The sequence below is a fragment of the Halictus rubicundus genome, chromosome 5 (genome assembly GCF_050948215.1).
Source record: "Halictus rubicundus isolate RS-2024b chromosome 5, iyHalRubi1_principal, whole genome shotgun sequence".
Taxonomy (NCBI): Eukaryota; Metazoa; Arthropoda; class Insecta; order Hymenoptera; family Halictidae; genus Halictus; species Halictus rubicundus.
Window position 1 is genome coordinate 19,372,742 of NC_135153.1, and position 23,359 is coordinate 19,396,100.

The 23,359-nt window shown below is 45.0% G+C and overlaps 1 protein-coding gene across 3 annotated transcripts in view; it reads left to right on the forward strand.

Annotated features, from left to right (window-relative positions):
* Window positions 1-23,359, forward strand: part of Hnrnp-k (Heterogeneous nuclear ribonucleoprotein K) — a 346,733-nt gene that overhangs the window by 130,751 nt on the left and 192,623 nt on the right. For all 3 annotated transcript variants that reach the window (XR_013082338.1, XM_076788669.1, XM_076788668.1), the window contains exons 7-8: window positions 4,065-4,137; window positions 5,957-6,067. Coding sequence is in view for 2 of the 3 variants with exons in the window: in XM_076788669.1 (XP_076644784.1) it covers window positions 4,065-4,137; window positions 5,957-6,067 (184 nt within the window). In the remaining variant the exon portion in view is untranslated. The remainder of the gene's footprint in view (window positions 1-4,064; window positions 4,138-5,956; window positions 6,068-23,359) is intronic.

Sequence of the window (23,359 nt, forward strand, 5' to 3'; positions counted from 1 at the left end):
CAATTCAATAATTTCCTTCGTTTAATTTTATCAAAAATGTCTTGTGCAGTGCCTATTTGTTAGAAGCTTGATATCGAAAGTGCATGCCAAGGAAGAAATAGTTCAGATTGATCAAATGAATTCTGGAAATATTATTTATTTTTAACCTACGGTTTTGTCTCCAACGAATGTTTAGTATGATCGATTCAATCGTTGCCGTATCTGATTTATAGGGTATATAAAATGGCCGTTTCCTTAGTTTAATTTTATCAAAAATGTCTTATGCAGTGGCTATTTGTTAGAAGTTTAATATCAAAAGTACACGCAAAGGTAGAAATAAAATCGATAAAAGGAATTCTGGAAATATTATTTATTTCTAATCCACGGTTTTGTCTTCAACAGATATTTAGTATGATCGATTCAATTATTGCCGTATCTGATTTACAGGGTATATAAAATGGCCGTTTCCTTCATTTAATTTTGTCAAAAATGTCTTATGCATTGGCTACATGGGAGACGTTTAACCAGTTAGCTGTTTTCGACGAGTGTACTCGTCATGAAGAAATGGCAACATTTTGTGCTATGACGAGTACACTCGTCATGCGTGAAAAGTAGTTAGAAATTGCTGTTTAAATTGTAAAGTTAGTGAAAACTAAAATATAGGTGTTCGTAAACTTCAATCGTCAAGAAGTATTGTAAACGTCAAGATATATCCCATATTACTTAATTCCACATTATAACAACCACACATACTCTGTGTTCGACGAGCATACTCGTCGTCGCTTAATTTTTGCGACGCAATTTAGGTACACATTTTTCAAGGAGGTCGCAACAGCTAACTGGTTAATATCGAAAGTACATGCAATGGAAGAAATAAAATCGATAAAAGGAATTCTGGAAATATTATTTATTTTTAATCCACGGTTTTGTCTTCAACAGACGTTTAATATGATCAATTCAATTATTGCCGTATCTGATTTATAGTGTATATAAAATGGCCGTTTCCTTAGTTTAATTTTGTCAAAAATGTCTTATGCAGTGACTATTTTTTAGACGTTTAATATCGAAAGTACATGCAAAGAGAAGAAATAAAATCGATAAAAGGAATTCTGGAAACATTATTTATTTCTAATCCACGGTTTTGTCTTCAACAGATATTTAGTATGATCAATTCAATCATTTCCGCATCCAATTGATAGGGTATATAAATTGTCCGTTTCCTTCGTGTAATTTTATGAAAAACGTCTCGTGCAATGGCTATTCGTTAGAAGTTTAATATCGAAAGTACATGCGAAGGAAGAAATAGTCCGGATCGATAAAATGTCTGACGTCTGGTAGGAATAACCGGGTCCATTATAGCGCCGAGTTTAAATAATAACGAAAGCCATTTGGTAATATCTATTTCATAGAGTGAACAATATTAACACCGGAAACGTTTCGCGAGTCGAGTAGAATTTCGAGTTTAATTTAACAGACCAAACTTGTTACAATATCGATCTTATATCAATTCTCACGGCTAACATAAAGCATAACTGAGAGAGCGTGTTCCGGAGGAGATAGCGAAAAGGATTTTCTAAATAATCATTTCCGAATTTCTAGGAGTACGTGCCTCTCGAAGTTTCGAGGATCGACGAGCTTCTTCTGTAGTACTGTTAGGGTTGACCCTCAATTGGTAGGGGTGAGTTTAGGTGTCCTGTGATTGGCCACGATCCGCAGTTTTGTCTAACCAACCACGTGACTGTCCTTCCTAACCCAGAGACCACTAGAAGGAACAATGAATTAGCGAAACGTAAGACGGTAAAGTCGACCTATTGTTCCTGGCAGGTTTTTTTTCCGTGTGCCTGGTTCGGATATGAGAACGCCGCTGCACACGGTTGCAGGAGGGTGGACAGGGTGGAATCAATTGTCGTTTTGAAGGGGGAGGTTTCGATGATTCGACCGTTCCCCCCCCCCCCCCCCCCGACCACCCTGTCAATTGAGGGTTAACGTTAATGAATAACAAGCAACACCGTAACCGAAAGAGCCCGGCTAGGCTCTCTCGCGAGAGAGAGATCGGATTTCAAAAGTGATCTCGATCTCGACGAAGGAAATTCGAGGAACTGAGCGTTATAATAACAGGGATGAAAAGAGTGCTCGATTTTTTAACGGAGGATCCCCCCCTCCTCACGGTGCCCGTGAACCTTCGACGATGTTCGAAGTTGCTCTCGGGATTTTATTGGAAACCGAGCGGAAGTGGGGGGGGTTTTGATCCTATTCCGTTCGAGCACTCTCGAACCACAGACGTCATCGTGATTAATTGAATCGCGATCGACGAATATACACAGTCTCCTACGGTTCTCGATTGTCCTCTGCTTCGAACCGGCAATTACCTGCGAAACACGGTGCCTGCCACTCTTCGCATACTTTCGGCTGCTTCTCACCTATTCTTGTCGACGACAGGGCTGCGCAAAGGCCCGTGCTGCGCTAGAAATTTACGTCTTTGCAAAATTCTTTTCAAAATTTATTCCCCGAAGGAAGCACCAATTTTCTATCAACTAATTGCAAATTTCTCAACTGTGTTACTACGGTTCATTACCGTTACTATAGTTGTGCTTCACGAATAGTGCGTTCATTTATTATCACTGGACGGTGGATCTGTGTGCAAAATAAAAATTTTCAATTACATTTTCGATTACAAGACGCAGGAAGCTGGTAAAAATTTATTTCCTGTTTTAATCATTCTACTTGGTCGATGGTAATATACTGATACTGTTAAATGCTGTTGATCCTATTCATTTTTGTCATAAAGTCCGAAGTCTAATTGTCACTTTTACCACTGTTATATTTTTCTAATATATGTTATATATATAATATTCTAAATGCTGCATGCATTTATTCAAGTGTGAAACGCAGTTTGTGGCGCAAGACTTTTGCTCAGCTCTGTACTTCTTCAAGGTTCGTTTCTTTGCCGGTGAATAGACTGCAACGCCGAAATTTATCAATTTCAATGAAATCGACTCCTTCGACGCACGCATTGTTTTCCCGGTCAACGGTTGCCTGCCGGTAGCAGTCACTGCGACGTCAATTAACGCGAAGAGCGGATAATTAGAAAACTGTGATCCTTCAATGGGGGCTTCGATATTTCAGCAATGTTCAATATTTCCATACATTGTTCCATTATAAATAATCGAGTCAATCAAAGTGTGAATAATAAAATTGAAAGTCAATCTTGAAATACACTGATTTCTCTATATATGTCGCCAAGGCCTGGACGATAAACGTCGCAGAGTTATCCCGACCAGCGCGGGGTACTCTCAGCGAGGGGCCCCGAAGGTCGTGAGACCTCGGCGAACATAACGCGGCTCGGGCGTGTCTCCTGCAGGATACAAGACCCTGTTGACGACATATATCGAGAATATATCGACATATATCGTGAGCAGTTACTTTTCACGGCAGTCGTATTTTCTGCTGTTTTTTTTTTTTTAGAAAAGTTGTGTGCATTTTCTCCCGGCGTTGCAGTTTTTATTCGCCACGGAATCGGGAATACTTAATAATTTTATTATTTCGGTTTTATTATTTATTTCGGTTACCTCGAAAAACTGAACGCGGTTGTTCCGAAAAAGAAAGGAGAGAGCAGCAGACGTAGGAGGACCACCTCCGAGTTGATTCGTGGCCCGGCGTCGGTTCCGAAAGTTTCGTGTTTATCTTCGGAGGCACCCCGGGAAGTTTTCCCGTGGTTCTAGGGGGCAATAATTCCCGTCGTGCACCTCTGTCCTCGGCACAGCCGAGCCGGAGAGCTTCCGGGAGGCGAGAAGCGGCCTGATCGTACGCGAAAGCGAAGAAAACTTCGAAATGAAAAGAATTAAACATTCGAAACGATCGAGCTCCGGTGATAAAACGATTCGATTCGATTAAGATTGATGGGGGCAGCAGGCGAAACTCGCGCCAGTCAGGTAAACCGGATTTCGCGGGTTAATTCTTCGCGAAGAAGAGGACCCCGTCGGAGATTTGCTAGAAAGAAAGAAAGAAAGAGGCGAAAGCCCTGTAGCACGTAATCGCAGGCTCGTCGAGGACCTGAGTAATTGTTGGAGTCTTTCTGATTCTAGGGTGCTTACCATCAGCTCGGATCTGACCACCGTTCTTCAGGTGTTGAACGAGGTCGTACCTAATCTCGAGGAGGTGAGTGTTGCCACCAGAAGAGGATCACACGGGAAAAGAAATGACTAAATCGTGAGACTTTTCACATGTTTCTCGCTTCGCTGGACTCTTTAAAGACTCTCCTCTCTTTCTCTCTCTCTCTTACTCTCACTCTCTCTCTCTCTCTCTTTCGTTGTCACTTGGACAACACGAACGCCTCGCGTTTCTGTGCTACAGTCGAGCAGCGCGTGACAGCGTGCCGATTATGGTTCAGAGTCGAGCCTCTCCGAGCTAGGAAGTGAAAGGTCCATGATTCGTGTAGTTCCATGTTGCTTCCCCGTGGTCTTCTGGTCTAAACGTCGTAAACAATATATATATCCAGAAATCTGTACTTTTTTTTTAAACAAGTATGAAACCAGGTCTCGCATTGTTTCTTTGAACGCTTCGATCAAAATTGATTTATCGAGATTGTACTTGAATCACGATTTTTATAAACTTATCAGAAAATAGTGTAATTCTCTATCGTTACTGGTTCTATACTTTCGGTCCCCGTAACGAAGGGGTTTCCGACTTCGATTTCGACGAGTTTTTACGAACGGAATTAATAATTGTAGATACTCGATGTCCTTAAAGATATAAAAAGTTAAAGTGTACCTAATTGTACAATGTGAATGTAGGAAGAGTTTCTTCCGACGAGATACACTGGAGAGCAAAACTGAGTCTGCACTATTTGAAACGAATTAGATCCAATGACTTGAATGTTAGTGAGAAGTTAGAAGGATTAGTTAAAAAATTGAATTAGTCGGAATCGCGAAAGAAATAGTAAAAATTGATTTTTCCAACTTTTTTGTTTGAAGCTGTATCGAAAATTTAAAACATGTGCTTTATTCACTCGAATCGACTATATCCATGCTGAAAATTTCACAAACTTTGGATAAGATTCGTTTACGAGCTATAAACGATTAAAAGTACGATTATAAATCGAACATCGTAAAAAATGGCAATTTTATAACTCGTAAACGAATTAACCAGTGTCGGTGAAATTTTCAGCATGGATATAATCCATCCGAGTGAATGAAACACACTTTTAAAATGTTTGATACTGGCTCGGAGAAAGAGGTGTAAAAAAGAACTTTTATTGTTTCTTTCGCGATTCCGACCAATTAAAACTTTTGTACCTTTTTACACCTCGTCTAATAAACTGACCCTTCTAACTTCTCACAAACACTCAAGTCATTTGATCTAATTTTCAAAAAGTTCTGCTGATTCAAATAGTGTGGATTCCGTTTTACTCCTCACCTACCTTCGTTCCCTTTTTTTAAATCAAAAATATTAACCTTCGAATTACGTCCGAAAAATCGCAATCTACCTTGAAACCTTTCTAAAGGTTAAGAGCCAATTCACGTGACTTTAAAAATAATCTCATACAAGGACGAAAACTGCTCTCACGTAAAACTTATTTTCGTCGGTAACCTGGTCACTCTACCTTACCCACGGAGTCTTGGCTCTCAACTGCACCGAATCAATCGAGAATCTACAGTTTCTTAAAAATTCGTCGCGATCGAAACCACACCGGCTGTATCAGCAAAAGAGTATGAAAAAGTCCCGAGTGCAATCTCGCCGGTGGACGTGCTAATCAAAGAGGCTCGTTGGTTCGCCTAAAAGCAGAGCGAGTGTTTCATAAAGCGTGGCCGGCTTATGGTCTCCATTAACCACCGGGGAACCGGGCTCTTGTCCTCTGTACACGGTCTTTGCGAAGCACTCGGCTGTTTCCCGAGGCCACGAGCGGGGAGACTACCAGAAATAGCAAAATGGAGAACGTCGAAGAGCGATGCGCTAATAGTTCGAAAATAATTTCCAGAACGGATCACGCCATGGCAGCGACGAGATCGACGTGCGCATGCTGGTGCATCAGAGCCAGGCTGGATGCATCATCGGCAAAGGAGGGCTAAAGATCAAGGAGCTCCGCGAGGTGAGTCATTATTGTTCGCGTAACTCCTCGCGATTGTCGCGTTCGACGCGCCGAGCTGCGCGCCAAGGCCACCGATTTACGCTAGCGATTTACGCTCGCGGATTCTTTTCGGCGGTGTTACGCGCCGCGTGTAGCCTCGTCGATCACGCTTAACTCGCGCAACTGGGTTAAACTCGTGATCGCCGGGTATTAAGATGGTCGCGGCGCACGGCGATTCGCTGATAAATCTGGAATTTACCGTTGCCGAGGACAACGAGGAAATTATGCTGTCCGCTTCTCTCGCGAGGCCATCTCGGCACGGTGCGTTCGATCGGGATCCAGAATCGGATTAGCCCGACGCGAGGCGAGAAATTAATCGGAATGAGGGAAATTCTAATTTGCGCGACAGCTCGTCGAAAACTGGACGCCTTCCGGTCAGATGGGAAAGCCATATCGCGATTGTTAGGCTCGTGGAAGGAAACTGGAATTTTTGGGGATCTCTTAACCCGTTAGCTGCCGCGATCCCCATTAGGGGATTTTGGAATTTTACGTACACCACTCGGCGCCAGAAATATATTTGGTACGCTTGACAGTTCAGTTTCACTCTTACATTCTAAAATTTGGCAATTAATGGGTTAACTGGTTAAATGTAATAAAAAAAGTTTGCTGATAAAGGTCTTTTTTTTCATATTTCCTCATGATGCAAATGGGTTAAGGCTTGAAGAGAAAATTTTGGTGAGAGTAGCGTGAGGAGGAATGGCGGAAAAAGGAGCGGACGTTGCAAAAATTGTAACCCGGGGGGAACAATAAAGTCATAAGATAAAAATAAAAAATTATATTCCTATTAACCCATTAGCTGCCACGATCCCCATTAGGGGATTTTGGAATTTTACGTACACCACTCGGCGCCAGAAATATACTTGGTACGCTTGACAGTTTAGTTTCATTTTTATATTCTAAAATTTAGCAATTATTGGGTTAATTCATCGTCCCGGTATTTTTAGAATAGAACGTTCTTCGCCTGCTCGACGACGCTTGAATATTGACTTTCCTATGTGTGGACATCAACGAAAGTGCCTGGTAGAGTCGTGTACGGGTTGCATATCGGAACAACCTAATCGAACTCGCCGGGATCGAGGAAATAGGTTAAACTGCGTTCGTGCGCCGAACGGGGCCAACGAGCGAAGCAACCGAAAATGACAATCGAGTCGCTTTTAATTAGCGATCTGTCGTCGGGGGACGAGAGCAGGCGGAGATTTTATGTAACGGCGCGGCGGGTCACGGCGGAATATGCAACGTGGCCAAGTGGCTCGTTACGTTTTCGCGTTCAGAAGAGGCGAAACCGAACGATGCAGACCTTTTGTCCCGGGGACCGAGTCGCAGCGAGCCTCTCGAGCCTCGGTGACTTTCCATGCTTTGTCGGCTACCCACCCCCTCACCCCCCACCCTCTTGTCTCTTCGTCCCTCGATCTTGACACACTCGCGCGTCTCTTGGATCGCGGCGCACCTCCGCCGACGCCGGAAACGAAGGGTTCAGACCGACGGAACAGATCTCCGGACAATAGTGTCTTTTCGGCGAAAATAAGTCACCGAAACTCGAGTTGAGTGGCGACACTAATACCGGTCAAAAAATTATTACCGTGGGACCTCGATCAGTAATTAATTCAGGGGTTGCTGTGGTGATAGTAGGACTGTAGAACCTCCGGGGCACAAGGTAGCTAACTGTTAGTATGAATAAAGGATACAGTTTATTTCTCTATACAGTGAGTTCTCGTTACTAGTCAGTTGCGCCGTTCTGGTGACTGACTCTTAGACGAAATCTGAGGTTGTCGCCGAGCGTCGCGTTTGAAATACACAGGGCACGCTGGAATCCTAAGAGTCACATCCGTCTATAAGTCACAAGCCTATGACTACTAAGCGATAGTGACATGAAGACTGAGAAAATGTCTTTCTATACGATACAATGTTGCACGTAGCTCGAGAGACGACTCTTCGGCCCATCACCGCGGTGGTGTGGGTAGTTCCACTGACTCCAAATTGTGAGGTTGGCACTGACTCGTAATGAGAATTCTCTGTACTTGCAGGCCCAAAAAATCTGTGTAACTTTGATACGGATTTTTGTACACATTGATGAATTTTTGAGAAGCGATTCCACCAGTTTCGGTGGTATCAGTGGACTGAGCATATCCAGATACAGTGGTTTCTCAGTACATGTCGCCAAGGCCTCGATGATAAACGTCGCGGAATTATCCCCACTACACCCGGGGCATACTGCGTAAGGCCCCAAAGAGTGGCCTCGGTCGCCTAGGAGTGGAAGGTCGCGTGGATCAAGGAATAGTATCTCCTGGCCGATATATGTCCCAAACGCCTAGCCGGTAAAAGTCCCAGAACTATCAGATGCCAAGAAGCTTGACTTGCCTCGGTCGCCTAGGAGTGTGCGGTCGCGTGGATCAAGGAGTAATATCTCCTGGCCGATATATGTCCCAAATGTCCAAGCGATTAAATCCCCAGAGCTACCCCCACTGTTTCGCACATGTATCGTGTACTGTACAATTGTTCTTGACTTGCCTGCCAAGGACACTGGTCTGTTTCTTTGGTATTTATCATAGTTTTAGTGTCGCGAAAATTTGCTTGGATAAGTTTTGCTCGGATAAGGTGCCCTTGAAGTCCCGAAGGGATTGGCGTACGGAGGACAGCTTGAGGTCACCGCAACTTAGAACCGAGACTGTCTCGAGTCCTGGCTCGCGAGGACGACGCGGTACAGGCGCGCGAAAATGAGTTCGCGACTTCGCGAAGTAATGAGACGGGGCGAGACATATTCGGACCGGAGTGAACGACGATTCAGCCTGTTCCAGTCGCGCGGGAAGGGAACGCCACGCGTCGAGAGGGTAGGGTCTGTATCGGGGCGAAAAACCGGAGAAAACCGTGCGCCGGCGATAATGAAAGCGGCCGCTGCAAACGATGCCGGCGCGCCAACGACCCCTTTCTCTCTCTCTCTCTCTCTCTCTTCGTCCTCTCTCCTCCCTCCGCCAACGGAGGGACGAAGACGTGGCACCGCCACTCGGCGACGTCGCCGCTCGTTTTATTTCGACTCGCAGTTGGGAGGGGGTGACTTTATTGATTCCTTTTTTCCCGTGTAACACGAAGATTTCATCCCTCTCTGCCTTCGCCATGCTCTCCGAACGGTTTTGAAGGGGCGGTTATCGTTCCCAACCCTTCCGATCCATTCCTCGATACGATATTTGTATCCCGAGGGTATTTATCCCGTCTCCGAGTCTCTTGTCTCGCGATGTTGCGCCGCCGCGCAGCGCGTTCGAACACGAATAAACAGATATTAACTATAATTGGATACTTCGTCCTACCAGTGAAAAGTTTCTATCAAGGTTTCTATCTATTATGTCTTGTACAAAAATGGGGTTTTGTTGAAACACTGAGCGCCACGACGAGACAATTCACTCGTCCCGGAGCGTGTTTCGGATCTCCGCAATTACCGATAACTGAATACAGTGTTTACTCTATATATGTCACAAAAGCCTAGTCGATATAAGTCCTAGGATTATCCCCACTGCCGTGGGTATACCTCGCGAGGTGCCAAGTAGCTCGAGAGTGTAAGGGAGTGTAATCAAAGAATAGTATCTCCTGGCCGATATGTGTCCCGAATGCCTAGCCGATAAAAGTCCCAGAACTATCCCCATTGCCGTGGGGTATACCTTGTGAGGGGCCAAGAAACTCGAGAGACCTCGATTCTCCGAGGAGTTTAATGTCGCGTGGATCAAAGAGTAATATCTCCTGGCCGATATATGTCCCGAATGCCTAACCGATAAAAGTCCTAGGACTATTCCCACTGGCGTGGTGTGTACCACTTGAGGGGCCAAGAAGCTCGAGAGTGTAATCAAAGAACAGTATCTCCTGCACGATACTTGTCAGTAACTAGACCCGTTTTTTGGACACGAATCGTGTAAACACTATTGTGGGACGGTTCCGCGATTGGCCCCGATCTTTTATTCTTTTTCCTCGATTAAGGTCGCGGTTCCGGCAAGTTCGCGGAATGTGTCCCGAACAAAGGAAATTCGATGAGCGTGTTCGCGCGTTTTGAGGGCGACGCGCGGCGCCGGGGTCTGGCAAACGACGTGTCAGCTCGGCTGTGAACTTAATCCCAACTTTAATGGTCTCGCGGTTCCCCGATCCGTTTTCCGGCGTCTCTCTCCGCGTCCACCCTCTCTCTCTCGTGCTCGACACTGTCGCTGATCGGTCCCTCTCTCTCTCCCTCTCACTCTCCCTCTCTCTCTCTCTCTCTCTCTCTCTCTCTCTCTCTCTCGTGTTCGTTCTCTCCTCTCCCCGGCGTTCTGTCAACAATAACCAACGCTATTTCGGCGTTCTCTCGAGCGCCCTTAACGCGTGCAATATTTCGAGTATTTCGGCTCGAGAGACGCTACGTCTCGTTTATTGTGATACCTTCCGGGATCCCCGCTGCGGGATATACACCTCCGGCCTCCACTCGAAGTAATAAACCTGGTTGTTTGCGCCGCCGCGCCGCGTATCGCCTCTTATCCCGCTGATTTTCTTGATACGCGAAACACGACGGGAATTGGTTGTTTCGCGTCGATGCGATTCTCGATAATAAGGTGAAACAGAGTATTCACTCGATATATGTCGGAAACACGGGTCCAGCCACGGACATATATCGGCCAGGAGATAATATTCCTCGATCCACGCGACCTTACACTCCCGTAACTCCTTATACCCCGCGGCAGTGGGGATAGTTCTGGGACTCTTATCGGTTAGGAATTTGGGACATATATCGGCCAGGAGACATATATCGGCGGCCTTACACTCCCGTAACTCCTTATACCACGCGACAGTGGGGACAGTTGTGAGACTCTTACCTGTTAGGAATTTGGGACATACAATCGGCCAGGAGACATATGTATCGGGACATATATCGGCCAGGAGACATGTGTATCGGGACATATATCGGCCAGGAGACATATATCGGCGGCCTTACACTCCCGTAACTCCTTATACCCCGCGACAGTGGGGACAGTTGTGAGACTCTTACCTGTTAGGAATTTGGGACATATATCGGCCAGGAGACATATGTATCGGGACATATATCGGCCAGTAGACATATGTATCGGGACATATATAGGCGGCCTTACACTCCCGTAACTCCTTATAGCCCGCGACAGTGGGTATAGTTCTGGGACTTTTAGCGGCCAGGCAATTGGGACATATATCGGCCAGGAGATACTACTATTTGATCCACGCGACCTTACACTCCTCATGCTCTCGACGACCGAGGTCTCTCGATCTTCTTGGCCGAGAAGCGAGGACAGTTCCGGGACATTTATCGGCTAGGCATTTGCGACATATACAGAGTAAACACTGTATGTCCTTCGATCAACCCCTTGTACTCTTTCGCCCACGCAACAATCTCAAAGACGGTCGATCTATGCTTGAAAATTGAACATGAAAGAATACGAAAAAAAAATTTGACCAAGAAATTTTTAACATTCTTTGATCCGTCACTTTTGCGGCGTTTGATCACGACAAAAAGTACGCTAAAAATGATGGTTCTACTCGCAGCCGATGCGGGTCTGGACGAACTCACCTTTATTTAAATTGTACGCTGCATTGAATTCGCTTGGAATTGTCGATCGCAATAGAAAAGAAAAGGAAAGGAAAAAAAAACGAATTTTCAAAGCAACCGCGATGGCGTTGTCGAGGGGGGAGCATCGCGTGTACACGCGTACCGGTGCGTGTGAAAACACACTTTCCCGATGGAACACGCGGCCAGCCGGTTCCTCGGGTGCGTGCACGCTTAAGGGTGCAGAGACTCTGCTCCAATTCAAATGTAGTAATACACTCGCTAAATAGGCATGTACGTGTACTAGAATTTGCAGGGGTTTCGAATATTACGAACTACGCCTCGAAAAACGCACAAACAGGATTCGCGAGGGGTCTGGACACGACCCTTCGTAGGGTATGTTCGTCGTATTCCGGAACGTGCACGGTTCCAGGAAGGAAATGTAATTTTCGAAAACATCATTCCAGAGCCACGTAAATAAACCGGGCATCGCAAGATTACTGATGCACCGGGACACATTCTCTTAAACATTTAACTGCGGAATTTAACCCTTTGCATTCGACGCTATTTTCATGCTAAAACCAAAGTTTTCTTCCGTCTTAGAATATTTTCATTTTATTTATACGACACTGATACGATTTCCACGTATAATATTTAAATGATTCGTGATCTATTAGATACAAATTTTGTAATGTGACAAATATTTTGTAACGTTTTTTGTAATTTCTTTGAAATAATGCCACAACAATTTCTAGTGATGCTTCAGAGTCACCACTCGAGTGCTGAGGGTTAATTTTAAAAATCCCTCACGGCGCGGAATTGAAATCAAGCAATGACGAATATACACGTCGAACCCAGGCTAATTGCCGTTATTACAAATTTTACGAAAAAAGTAAAGCGAAATGAGAAAAAATTCAATTTTTATTCGATAATAAATTAACTATTCATTACCGTTAACCGCACCGCAATAGAGTTTTGGATTGACATGTGTACACCTGAAACGCGCTTAACTGGTTAGAAGATCAAGAACGACACCTGCTTCTCGTTTTCTGATCAACTTTATGTACAGTCTCTATTCGATAAGTGTCCCAAATATCTAGCCTGTAATTGTCCCAGAACTATCCCCAGTATTGTGGAGTATACCTCGTGAGAGGTCTCTAGAACTTCTCTGTGTGAATCAAAGAATAGTATCCCCTTCCCGATAATTGTCCCTGGCCAGACCCATGCTTTGGACAACTATCGAGTAGACGTTGCAGTGTTGTTCACAGGAAGTATCAAATTTTGCGCGATCGCTTCAGTCATTGATTGACGTCAGTCTTGTCGATTAGGTCGGCGTCGATGAGCTTCTCGTGCCCCCACGAAAATTAAAAGTAAAATTAAAACCGTTCTTCCCGCGGGGTGTACCCTGAAGAGACCTTTAGAACCTTGCTCCTGTGGATCAAAGAATAGTGTCTTCTACCCGATAATTGTCCCTGGCCAGACCCATGCTTTGGACAACTATCGAGTAGACGTTGCAGTGTTGTTCACAGGAAGTATCAAATTTTGCGCGATCGCTTCAGTCATTGATTGACGTCAGTCTTGTCGATTAGGTCGGCGTCGATGAGCTTCTCGTGCCCCCACGAAAATTAAAAGTACAATTAAAACCGTTCTTCCCGCGGGGTGTACCCTGAAGAGACCTCTAGAATTTCGCTGTGTGGATCAAAGAATAGTATCCTCTACCCGATAATTGTCCCTGGCCAGACCCACGTTTTGGACTACAATCGAGTAGACGCTGCGGCGTTAGCGCGTGTTGTTCACGCGAATCGACGCGTCAGTCTTGTCGATTAGGTCGGCGTCGATGAACTTTTCGTGCCGCCACGTGACCGGGCGTCGCGTACGCGGCGAGGGTGGTTGGCGCGCACGTAAAATTAAAACCGTTCTTCCCGGGAAGCTCGAAATTAATTCGAAGAAAGCACACCGGATGATTATGCACACGCGATGCCTTTATTACGTGGCGCCGGTGTTTTGTCTGCGGCCGATAGCGACCGTGCCCGCGAAAAAAAAGAAAAAAGAAAACGACGAGGGACACGAAACGACGCGACCGCGTGCGATCTCTCTCGATTAGAACCGTACGGAAGTTTCGTTTCATACACGGTACAAGTATAGGAGATGCCTCCGAACGATTAGTATGCCGAGGAATGATATACAGGCTGTGCAAAGCTTCTTTGTACCGCGTACGATCCAGCGAAGCTAAAAGAGAAAGAGCGGGGCAAAATATCGAAAAAAAAGAAAGAAAAACCGGCCGGCAGGGCATTCTTGCCGGCACAGTTGCGATCGTGCGAAGGGCGTCCCGGGTGTACCTTCGTCCTTTGGGCCGCGCGGAGGTGAAACGGACGCTTGCTTCCACCGGCCTCTCTTTAATAGCGGCCCTTCGAGTTTTCTCTCCGGCAACATGTGTTGCTATGGGGCAGTTCTCGAGGGTCCACGCGGCACGCAATCCGAACAGGTGCTAGCGAGCCAGGTAACGGACGGTTTCTAGCAGCTGCCACGCCAGGTGCAGGCTGCCTGCCTCCTCCCCGGACGTCGTGACACGCGGCAACAGGAGCTTTTCACGTGCCCGCACCTTCTCCTTCCGATTTCCCCTCTCCCCCCGTGGCCCTATAGGCCCTAGGAAACGCGTTTCCCCCTTATCTACAATTTTCCGTCCCTTTTTCTCCCCTGCGCTCGGGGACACCTTTCTGGAACGCCGCTCTCTCCCTTTGTAAGCGGACACCGTCCGCCAGGTGACTTTCGAGCATCCTCCTTCCTTTTCTTTTTTTTTTTCTCGAAACACGGACACTTTCCGACAAAACTTTCTTTCGAGAAAAACTCCACCATTTCCGTGAGCAACACGTAGTTTTTCCGAAGAAACCGATCCGAAAATTCACTCTCGTACGCAAATGGTATTAGCATTTGCGGTGTCCGGGACGGGCTTTTGCGGTCGAGTCCGAAAATTTCGGAAATTACAAGCCGAAGAGAGGGAGAGAGAGGAGAGGCGTTCTCGGAAACTCCGAGACCAGCCGGAAACGTGTGTCCAACCCTCGTTCCCTCTCTCCAACGGACCGCAGGGCCACGCAACTTTCCCTTTTCCCGAGGGAGGGACGAGGCAGGCTCGAGCCACCGATGCAAAGCTGCACGTTAAGACCTGAATAATGAAAAGCAGCCGCGGGTAATTCCCTTCGTGGATGAATGAAAGTGGGTGGAGTCTGAATCGCGGCTGAAACGGAATCAGGGGCGCATGACAGTCCTTCGAACCCTCTGCCTTTTCAGTTCTCGGCCGGTCGTCCGCGCGAGAGGGTCTTCGAGTTGTCCTCCGTGTGCCGCGTACCTTCCGCAGGGTTGCCTCGATCCTCGATCCTCGTGATTACGCTTCTCTTCGTCGTTGTTGTTCCGTGCACGATGACAGTACCCGGATTTCGGTGTTTTTCAGGATTTCTCGCTGCCGCTGGTACGTAATTCTTCCTCGTTTTTCATTATTCAACCGTTTCGAACCTGTTGGAACACTCTGTAGCATTATTTATTGTTAACGCTAGGTTTACGGAGCATTGGAAGCGAGTACTTGATTTTATGAAAATAAGAGGAATGTGTCCGATCCAGTTTTTAGCCGAAACAAAATAAATAAATCTGTTGAGTAATTTATTGGGTTGTACCGGAAGTACATTTATTGAATTATTATGAGTGCCGTTTTGTTCCATAATCTTTCTCCATCTTTCACGCGACTTGCGTTTCTCGGCGAGAAACTTTTAATTATGATTTTTCATGTCGACCAAAGAGTCGAAGTTTTTGTCGTTATCGGAATTTTTTATTGACCTGAAGAGCTGAAAATCTGAGGGTGTGTAATGTCTGGTTAAAAGTGAATGCCTATAATGCACTCTGTTTCCTTCCACATATAAGAGCGTATAAAACTAACAAAAATTAATGTATCCTAATGAAACTTTTTTCTAAAAATGCCTGAAAGATCACCCTTTTCAGACTATGTACACATTTGTTTTCAATCATTCTGACATATTCAGACCTATCTAAAACGGCACGAACTTTCCGGACAACCCAATAATTTTGAGCGGACATCAGAATTGTGATAAAACAATACACAGGATTTGATATGTCTGGTTAACAAATTTTGGTTACGAAGAACTATTATGAATCATTATTTTGGCTAATTTACGTTATACTGGTTACTTGTGACCAAAACGATATTGATAACTTAATGGACCGATATGTCGATAATGCCCGATACAAGTCGCAGAACTATCCCCGGCCGAGAAGTGTAAACATAACACGGATCGGGTAGGACGTTCAGCGTGGTTCAAAGAATAGTGTGTCCTAGACGATGTATGTCGCGGGAAAGTGCCGCGAGGTTGACATATATCGAGCAAAACACTGTACAATAAAAACAATGGATGGATTTTCACAATCTCAATGATCGCGAATTAAAAATATTAGAACCCGCCATTTTGACAGGCCCCGTGTTAAATCTTTTCGACAGTATGCTACAGTGATTGGCAATCTTGAGAATAGTTGCTAACACGTGCAGGGTAATTCTCATTTCGACGAGGTTTATGTGACCGGCAGCATGATTTGCTATTCTTCTGGCAGCGTCGTAGTTTCTGCGCTCCCATTTTGCTAATAATTGTGGGTATTTCTCTTTGTCGAGATCCGTTGTTTTTCACCGACTTCGTGAGCTGGACTTTTCCGTGACTCGGAGTCCGCGAAGTCGTTTAACCCGTTGATTGTGCAACATTTCTTTTTGTTGCTCGCGTGGACGTAATTCAAGGTGAATGGAAACGGCTCGATTATGCTCGTGGATAAGGCACGCGAGTTCCGCGTTACTCACACTGGCGGAAACGTGGTTGCGTCTAAACTATGAACGAAAAAAGAAAAAGAAAAAAGAAAACAATATATGAATAGTTGAGAAATCGTAAGGGGGTGAACCTCCGCGAATCTTTTCGCGGACGATTTACGAAGCGCGCGAGTCCCGTGTAAATCTTCTGTAACTTTGAACTCGTTTTTTTTTTTAAACTCTTTAGTTTGTTGTTTTTTTCTTCTACAGTTTTAGTCTCGGTTTCGAAGTTACGTAGTTGGAAGTTCGCCGGTCAAGAGAGAGAGAGAGACAGAGAGAGAGAGAGGAGTTCTTAAGTGATTTCTTTTCGCCCTTCCTTTTGTTTCCCTTGTTATTGTTGGACGCGACTCCCCGGGTCGGAAAAGTTTTCGCGAAACAGGTTGCAATTGGACGGGCCATGCTTTGCCCGTCCCGTTGCTCCTTTTAACCCGAATGGTTTCGGCTTTCTCGGTATTCCGTGGCGGTGGGCACACAATGCCTCCGGTATTCTATTCCACGAGGATTTTCGCGAAAACACGTTCGGAAATAGAAACAAAAGACTGTCCTCCGATCGACCCGTTCAATTTCCTAATGGAAGAAATGACCAGTCGGCGATGATGCACCGATCAATTTGTCCTCTAGTTCCATTAACCTCTATTTAACTTTTCCTCCACGCTGCTTCTCGTTTCCCTTTTCTTTATTTCAATGGCATTTCGCTGCTAGCTCTGCTTATTATAAAACTAGGGCAACACCATTTTTCATACGATTGAAAAACAAAAATAGATAAATGCCTAGAAGTTTCCAGAATTCTAGTACAGCGTGATTTCTCGATATATGTCGCCAAGGCCTGGACGATAAACGTCGCGGATACCCCGTGAGAGGCCACGGAAGATCGGGTTGTTGACGTACATCGAGAATTCACTGTACCGTTAATATAAAAACAATTATACAAATTTTAACACGTTCGCGAACGTGAATGCCATGGCATTCATTTTCATAGTGATGCAAAATGACATGAATGCTATGGCATTCAACTGTTAAAGCCAATTTTGAATGATATTCATACAGAATACATTTGTATAGAATACACTAGAATGTACTAAAATATACTGGAATATACTTGAATATACTATATACTATATACTAGTATGTAGCAGAATAGCCTAGGATATACCAGAATATAATGGAATATAGAAGAATATAGCAGAATACACTAGAATATACCAGACTATACTTGAATATAATAAAGTATACCAGAATACACTAGAATATACCAGAGTATACTTGAATAAACTAGAATAATTTTATTCAACCTTAAGATTTTGTAATTAATATACATTTCCTGATGCAAAGTGACATGAATGCCATAGCATTCAACTGTTAAAGCCAATTTTGAATGATATTCATACAGAATACATTTGTATAGAATACACTAGAATATACTAAAATATACTGGAATATACTTGAATATACTATATACTATATACTAGTATGTAGCAGAATAGCCTAGGATATACCAGAATATAATGGAATATAGAAGAATATAGCAGAATACACTAGAATATACCAGACTATACTTGAATATAATAAAATATACCAGAATACACTAGAATATACCAGATTATACTTGAATGTAATAAAATATACTTGAATAAAGTAGAATAATTTTATTCAACCTTAAGTTTTTGTAATTAATATACATTTCAAAGTAATGACCAACTGTCATCACTAACGACAGTTAACTTATTATTATCGTTCATGTCTAATCAGATCTCGTATAGTACAACTAGTTTCAAGAAAAATTGCCCGTCTATTTTTGCAGCTCACTGAAATTTCTACTGTCCGTGAACGTGTTAATTAAATAATTATAAACTTTTTGTTCTCGAACGTGTACTAAAAATTGGCATCGTATACTCGGCCGCGAGTGCGCGTATCTGTAACAATTGCACCGTCTGCAATTACGCGAATGTAGGCTGCATTCCTGGTTCTCGGGGCAGCGCGTCTCTTCGTCGTGGAAATTAGATTCATCTAATTTGCCTTTAACAGCGCATGATTGTGGGTAATTCGATCGAAAAATCAGCCGGTTAACCACGTGAATTAACCCGAATTCGCGTAATTCATGCGACTCGCCCGCGTCGCCTCGACACGGAGACGACGATCGAGTAGGTGGCATGTTCGGCGCGCAAACCAACGGGAAATGGAAGCCGAAGAAGCCGGGGGCAACCGCGGATTCCCAGTTGCGTTTCCGGTCGAGGTGTCGAGAAAACGAGCGAAACTGCTCCTTTTACGAGCATCCTTCGCGGTTAGGGCACCGTCGTGTCGATGTTATCCGGTTTCCTCTTTCGAGGGAAAGCGGTTACGTCCAGCGCGCGTGTCTCTGCTAATTTCGAGCCGAGAATTGAAACAGAATTATTTTACCGACCTCGTCGAAACGCGATCGCAATCTGTGCTCCCAGTACTTTGGAAACGTTTGTTGGGGCTAGTCTAAATTTTCGTTACGAAGAACTGTTATGAATCATTATTTTGGCTATTCTACATTATACTGGTTACTTGTAAGCAGAAGAATACAGTCTTTTCTCGATATATGTCGCGAGCACCTGCCCGATACTAGTCGCAGAACTATCCCCGGCCGAGAAGCGTTAGGACGTTCAGCTTGGTTCAAAGAATCGTATCTCTTACACGATATATGTCGCGGGAAAGTGCCGTGAGGATGACATATATCGAGCAAAACACTGTATAATAAAAACAATAGATGGATCTTCAGAATCTCAATGATCGCGAATTAAAAATATTAGAACCCGCCATCTTGACGGGTCCCGTGTTAAATCTGTTTTCAGTACTTTGGAAACGTTTGTTGGGGCTAGTCTAAATTTTGGTTACGAAGAACTATTATGAATCATTATTTTTGCTATTCTACATTATACTGGTTACTTGTTACCAAAAGAATACAGGCTTTTCTCGATATATGTCGCAAGCACCTGCCCGATACTAGTCGCAGAACTATCCCCGGCAGAGAAGCGTAAACATAACACGGGTCGGGTAGGACGTTCAGCGTGGTTCAAAGAATTGTATCTCTTACACGATGTATGTCGCTGGCAAGACCCGTGTTGTTGACATGAATCGAGAATTCACTGTTTTCGCTGGATTTTTCCAATATTCAAGTGCAATTTAAAAGAAAACTATTCGAAATAGCTGATTTTGAAACAAGTAATTGTTATTACATTTTGAAAATTGTAGTTTTCTCAAGTGAGCACAAGTTTTTCGCCGGAATTCGAACTATAAACGTGCACATCTCGGCCGGAACCTACTAGAACCTTGCATCGACTATACTCTGATAAACTATGATTAGTTGACCAAACAATGCAACAAAATTCATTTGCGACAACTTGCAACAAATCTACCAGAAATTACAGATTTACTTCAGGAATGTTAATACAGAAGAACAGGCATATTAATTCCACTTATTCTATAATTAGTTTAAAACCTGTGTAATTAACCCCTTAACGTACAGTTTTTTTTTTTTAAACCGGCCGAAAAAATCAATTTTTGATATACTGCGCTTTTGTTCCATGGAAAAAGGCTATATTTTATTCTTGAATAAATAAGTGTTCTAGCTTACAATCCCATGATAAATGATAAATATCAATAAAACGATTTTTTTCTCTGCTTTCACATTGTTATTTTCAATTTTGGATTATATTCGAGTGTGAAAAATTATAGCAGCATAAAACATAACGCCGCTCGAATTGTCTCGAGTGTGCACAGTTTGGCCTGTTCAGCGCGCTCGAATTAACTCGAGCGTACAAGTCAAGGGGTTAATGAACACCGTGTAAATTCAAATTGATTTTTGTCGCAATTCGAAGCTATAAATATTACCATTTTACCTCTTGTGAATCTCATTCAATCATCTCCAATGCTTCAGAGGTTATTATTTTAGAGCGGCAAAGTGGCATTTTCGCCCACTCTGCGCCGCTAATACGCGACCGCGTGATCAACCGTCATTTCAGCGGAAGGGCTAAAATAGACCCTTTTCCCTGAATTAGGATTCCTTGAAACGCGGCTCCTCCTCGATTTTCTCGAACGAGTTATCGTGGTACGAGGTATCGTGTCCGCGATCGTCTCCCAGTTTCTGCCGCGATAATTGCCTAATGACGTAAGGTCGCGGCGACGTTAAAGTTAAAAAACCGCTCACGTGAAACCCCGACATCTCTTTCCTTCCCCTGTTCGAGAGGGGGTTGGAGCGGAGTGTCGAGGCGAGAGGTAAGCGAACCGAGATCTCGCGTGTCATTTCGCCATAATTCTCGCCGGCAATTTATGCTTTTCGCAGAAAAGCTGTCGGGGCCGTGGTAGCCGAGTTAAAAAGAAGCGGCGGAGGGGAAGGGGGTGGAGGAGGGGGTTGGCAGGAACGGTAGAGACGCGAAAAAGGAACCCCCGGACCACTTTGCCGGGGACAATATCGTATGTCTTAGCTACTTCGTAAAATAAACACAAGCCGACCGACCCTCCTCTCCCCGCGGACCGCCTCGACCGCCACCCCTTTCGCAGGCTACATTTTCATACGTTCCATCCATCCGTGCCCCCCCCCCCTGCACCCCCTCTCGACCCCCTACGGCGGTGTTTCGCGGAAGGTAAACTCTCTCCGCGCGTTTCCCTCGGCCGGTGGTTCTCGTCCTTCCGCTCGTCTTCTCCGCGCTCCGTGATTTTCTTGCCTTGGCTCTCTTTGTTACTTCACCCCTCCCCTCCCACCCCCGGTTCTCTTAGTTACTTGGCTTTTTCTTTTTTTATCCCCTAGCGCGCTCGCGTTCCCTTTAGTCTCGTGCCGGGAGGATTCCTCTCCCGGAATCTTCTCTCCATCACGCTCCAGCGCCCTCTTTGTCCTGCGCCTTCCTCATTTAACCCTATCCCCTATTCGGCCGCCGACAGACACGATCCTCGCGAATGTTTCGCCCCCGAAGCTTCGCCATCCCCCTGTCCGCGCACCCTCTGTCCAAGAACTCTTAATTTCTGTCTAATTTCTATTTATTTCGCCGCAACCACCCCTCGCGTTTAATTCCATTTCTTCCGCCCCCTCCCCCACCCTCTGTTATTCGCGCGCCACTCCTCGCACCCCCGTCGCGCTTCTTCCTCCCCTCTTTCTCCTCTCGCTTTTCTCGGTTCTGGCCGACCGACGCTCTCTCCCGTTCAGTCTCTCTCTTTCTCTCTCTCTCTCGCGAAGGGGGTGGAATTCTCGACGAGAAAACGTCCAGCTACCCCACGGTTCAACCTCCTTGCCCTCCTACCACGTTCTTACTCGAGCAGCCAGCCGGCACCGATGTGCTTAAAGACTGTTTATTAAAAAGCTTTTAGCGATATTAGACTGGCCACGAGCTTGCTTCTTTCCGTGCCGAAGAATTTCGCCTGAATTCTCAGCCCTGCGTTCCAAGAAAATGAAGAGACCGCTCGATCCTGTGAATTTGAATTTGCTGCGAGAGGTATTGAGGAGGAACTGTTCGTATCGGGGGAATCCGATCAGCCGTGTCTCGCAACCCTTTGACTCGGCGCACCTGTCGCCACCTGCTCCGTCCACCTGAGTTTCTCGGTCGTCGAACGAGAAATACTTTGCGCCTCGGCTAGAAGCTGCCTTCAATATACAATGAATGAGACCAATCCATAGGTTTCAACGAGTAGACTAAATAAACTGCTAATTGGCGACGGTAATCGGCATCGGTTGTGTTCGAAATGCCCGGCCCGAGCTACGATCGTCACGAGCGTGTACGTAAAACGACGTAACTTAATTGTAAAAATTAGTACAGTTCCGCGACGTTCTGCAAGCCAATTTTGATATTAAAATAAAGTAGGGAATCTCTACTTTATTATTTGTAAAAATCATCGCGTGGACCGACGTAGCGCATATACTAATTCATTAACGAATAGTAGTAACATGGACGTTTCTGTGGAAAAATAAGTACCGTCTTTGACACTTAATTTACAAAAATAGATGTATGTTATCGATAATTTGGAATTACTAAGGTGAAAATACATGTTTTGTGATGTTATATCCATCATATACAGGAAATTTAAACACTCCTCAGTACATTTTAACATATTTCTAGCGCGCATGGAAATGTGCCCATTCATTTATAGGTTAGGTGTTCGTCTTCTAGGTGAAGTTTACACGCTCTGTAAACATACAACAAAAGAATGTTAAGTTTTAATATTCAAGGGTTTTAATACACGGTTATTTTAGATTATATTAGCGCAGTTAGTTTTTCTTTATTTGAAAGTTAATTTTGTCCAGGTGAAAAGGCCATTCGTCACACTGTGCGTCGTTCGTCTTTTGCGTTTTCTTTTCTCGACCGGTTTCGAGCCAGCTGCTGCCCAATCGCTTCATTTGTTTTTCGGTAAATTAATTACGGCGGGAGAATGAATGCTTGTATTTGAGTGGACGAATGACGAAAACGTCAATTAATGCAAACGACCCGTCGTGCCGAGGCCTTGTCTTTGATCGCGGCGTCGGTTCTGCAAGGTGGACCACGCTGAAACGAGATCGTTGCTGGTCTTCAAGGGTATTTCGGACGCTTTCGACGTCGGAAGACCTCCTGTTGCAACGAGACGCTTTTGGATCTGTCTGTATCGTGGCTCCGGTGCCGTGGAAAAATTAGGTACTTCCGCGCGTAATAGGGGACGATGATCGGTAAGGATCATAGCCGAGCGAAATGGGCGACTCGCTTTCGCCTAATTACCGCGGGCCACGTTGCGTGAACAAAAGTGCGCGCTCACCGAGTTTTCCCCGACACCTGTGGCGAGCGCATCGAGTGCAGCGGGCGCATATTCCCCCGGTCAACGCTAATTGCCGCGTTCTCGCGCCATTGTTGGCCGATCCACGCGCGCTAGCCCGATCGCTCTGCCC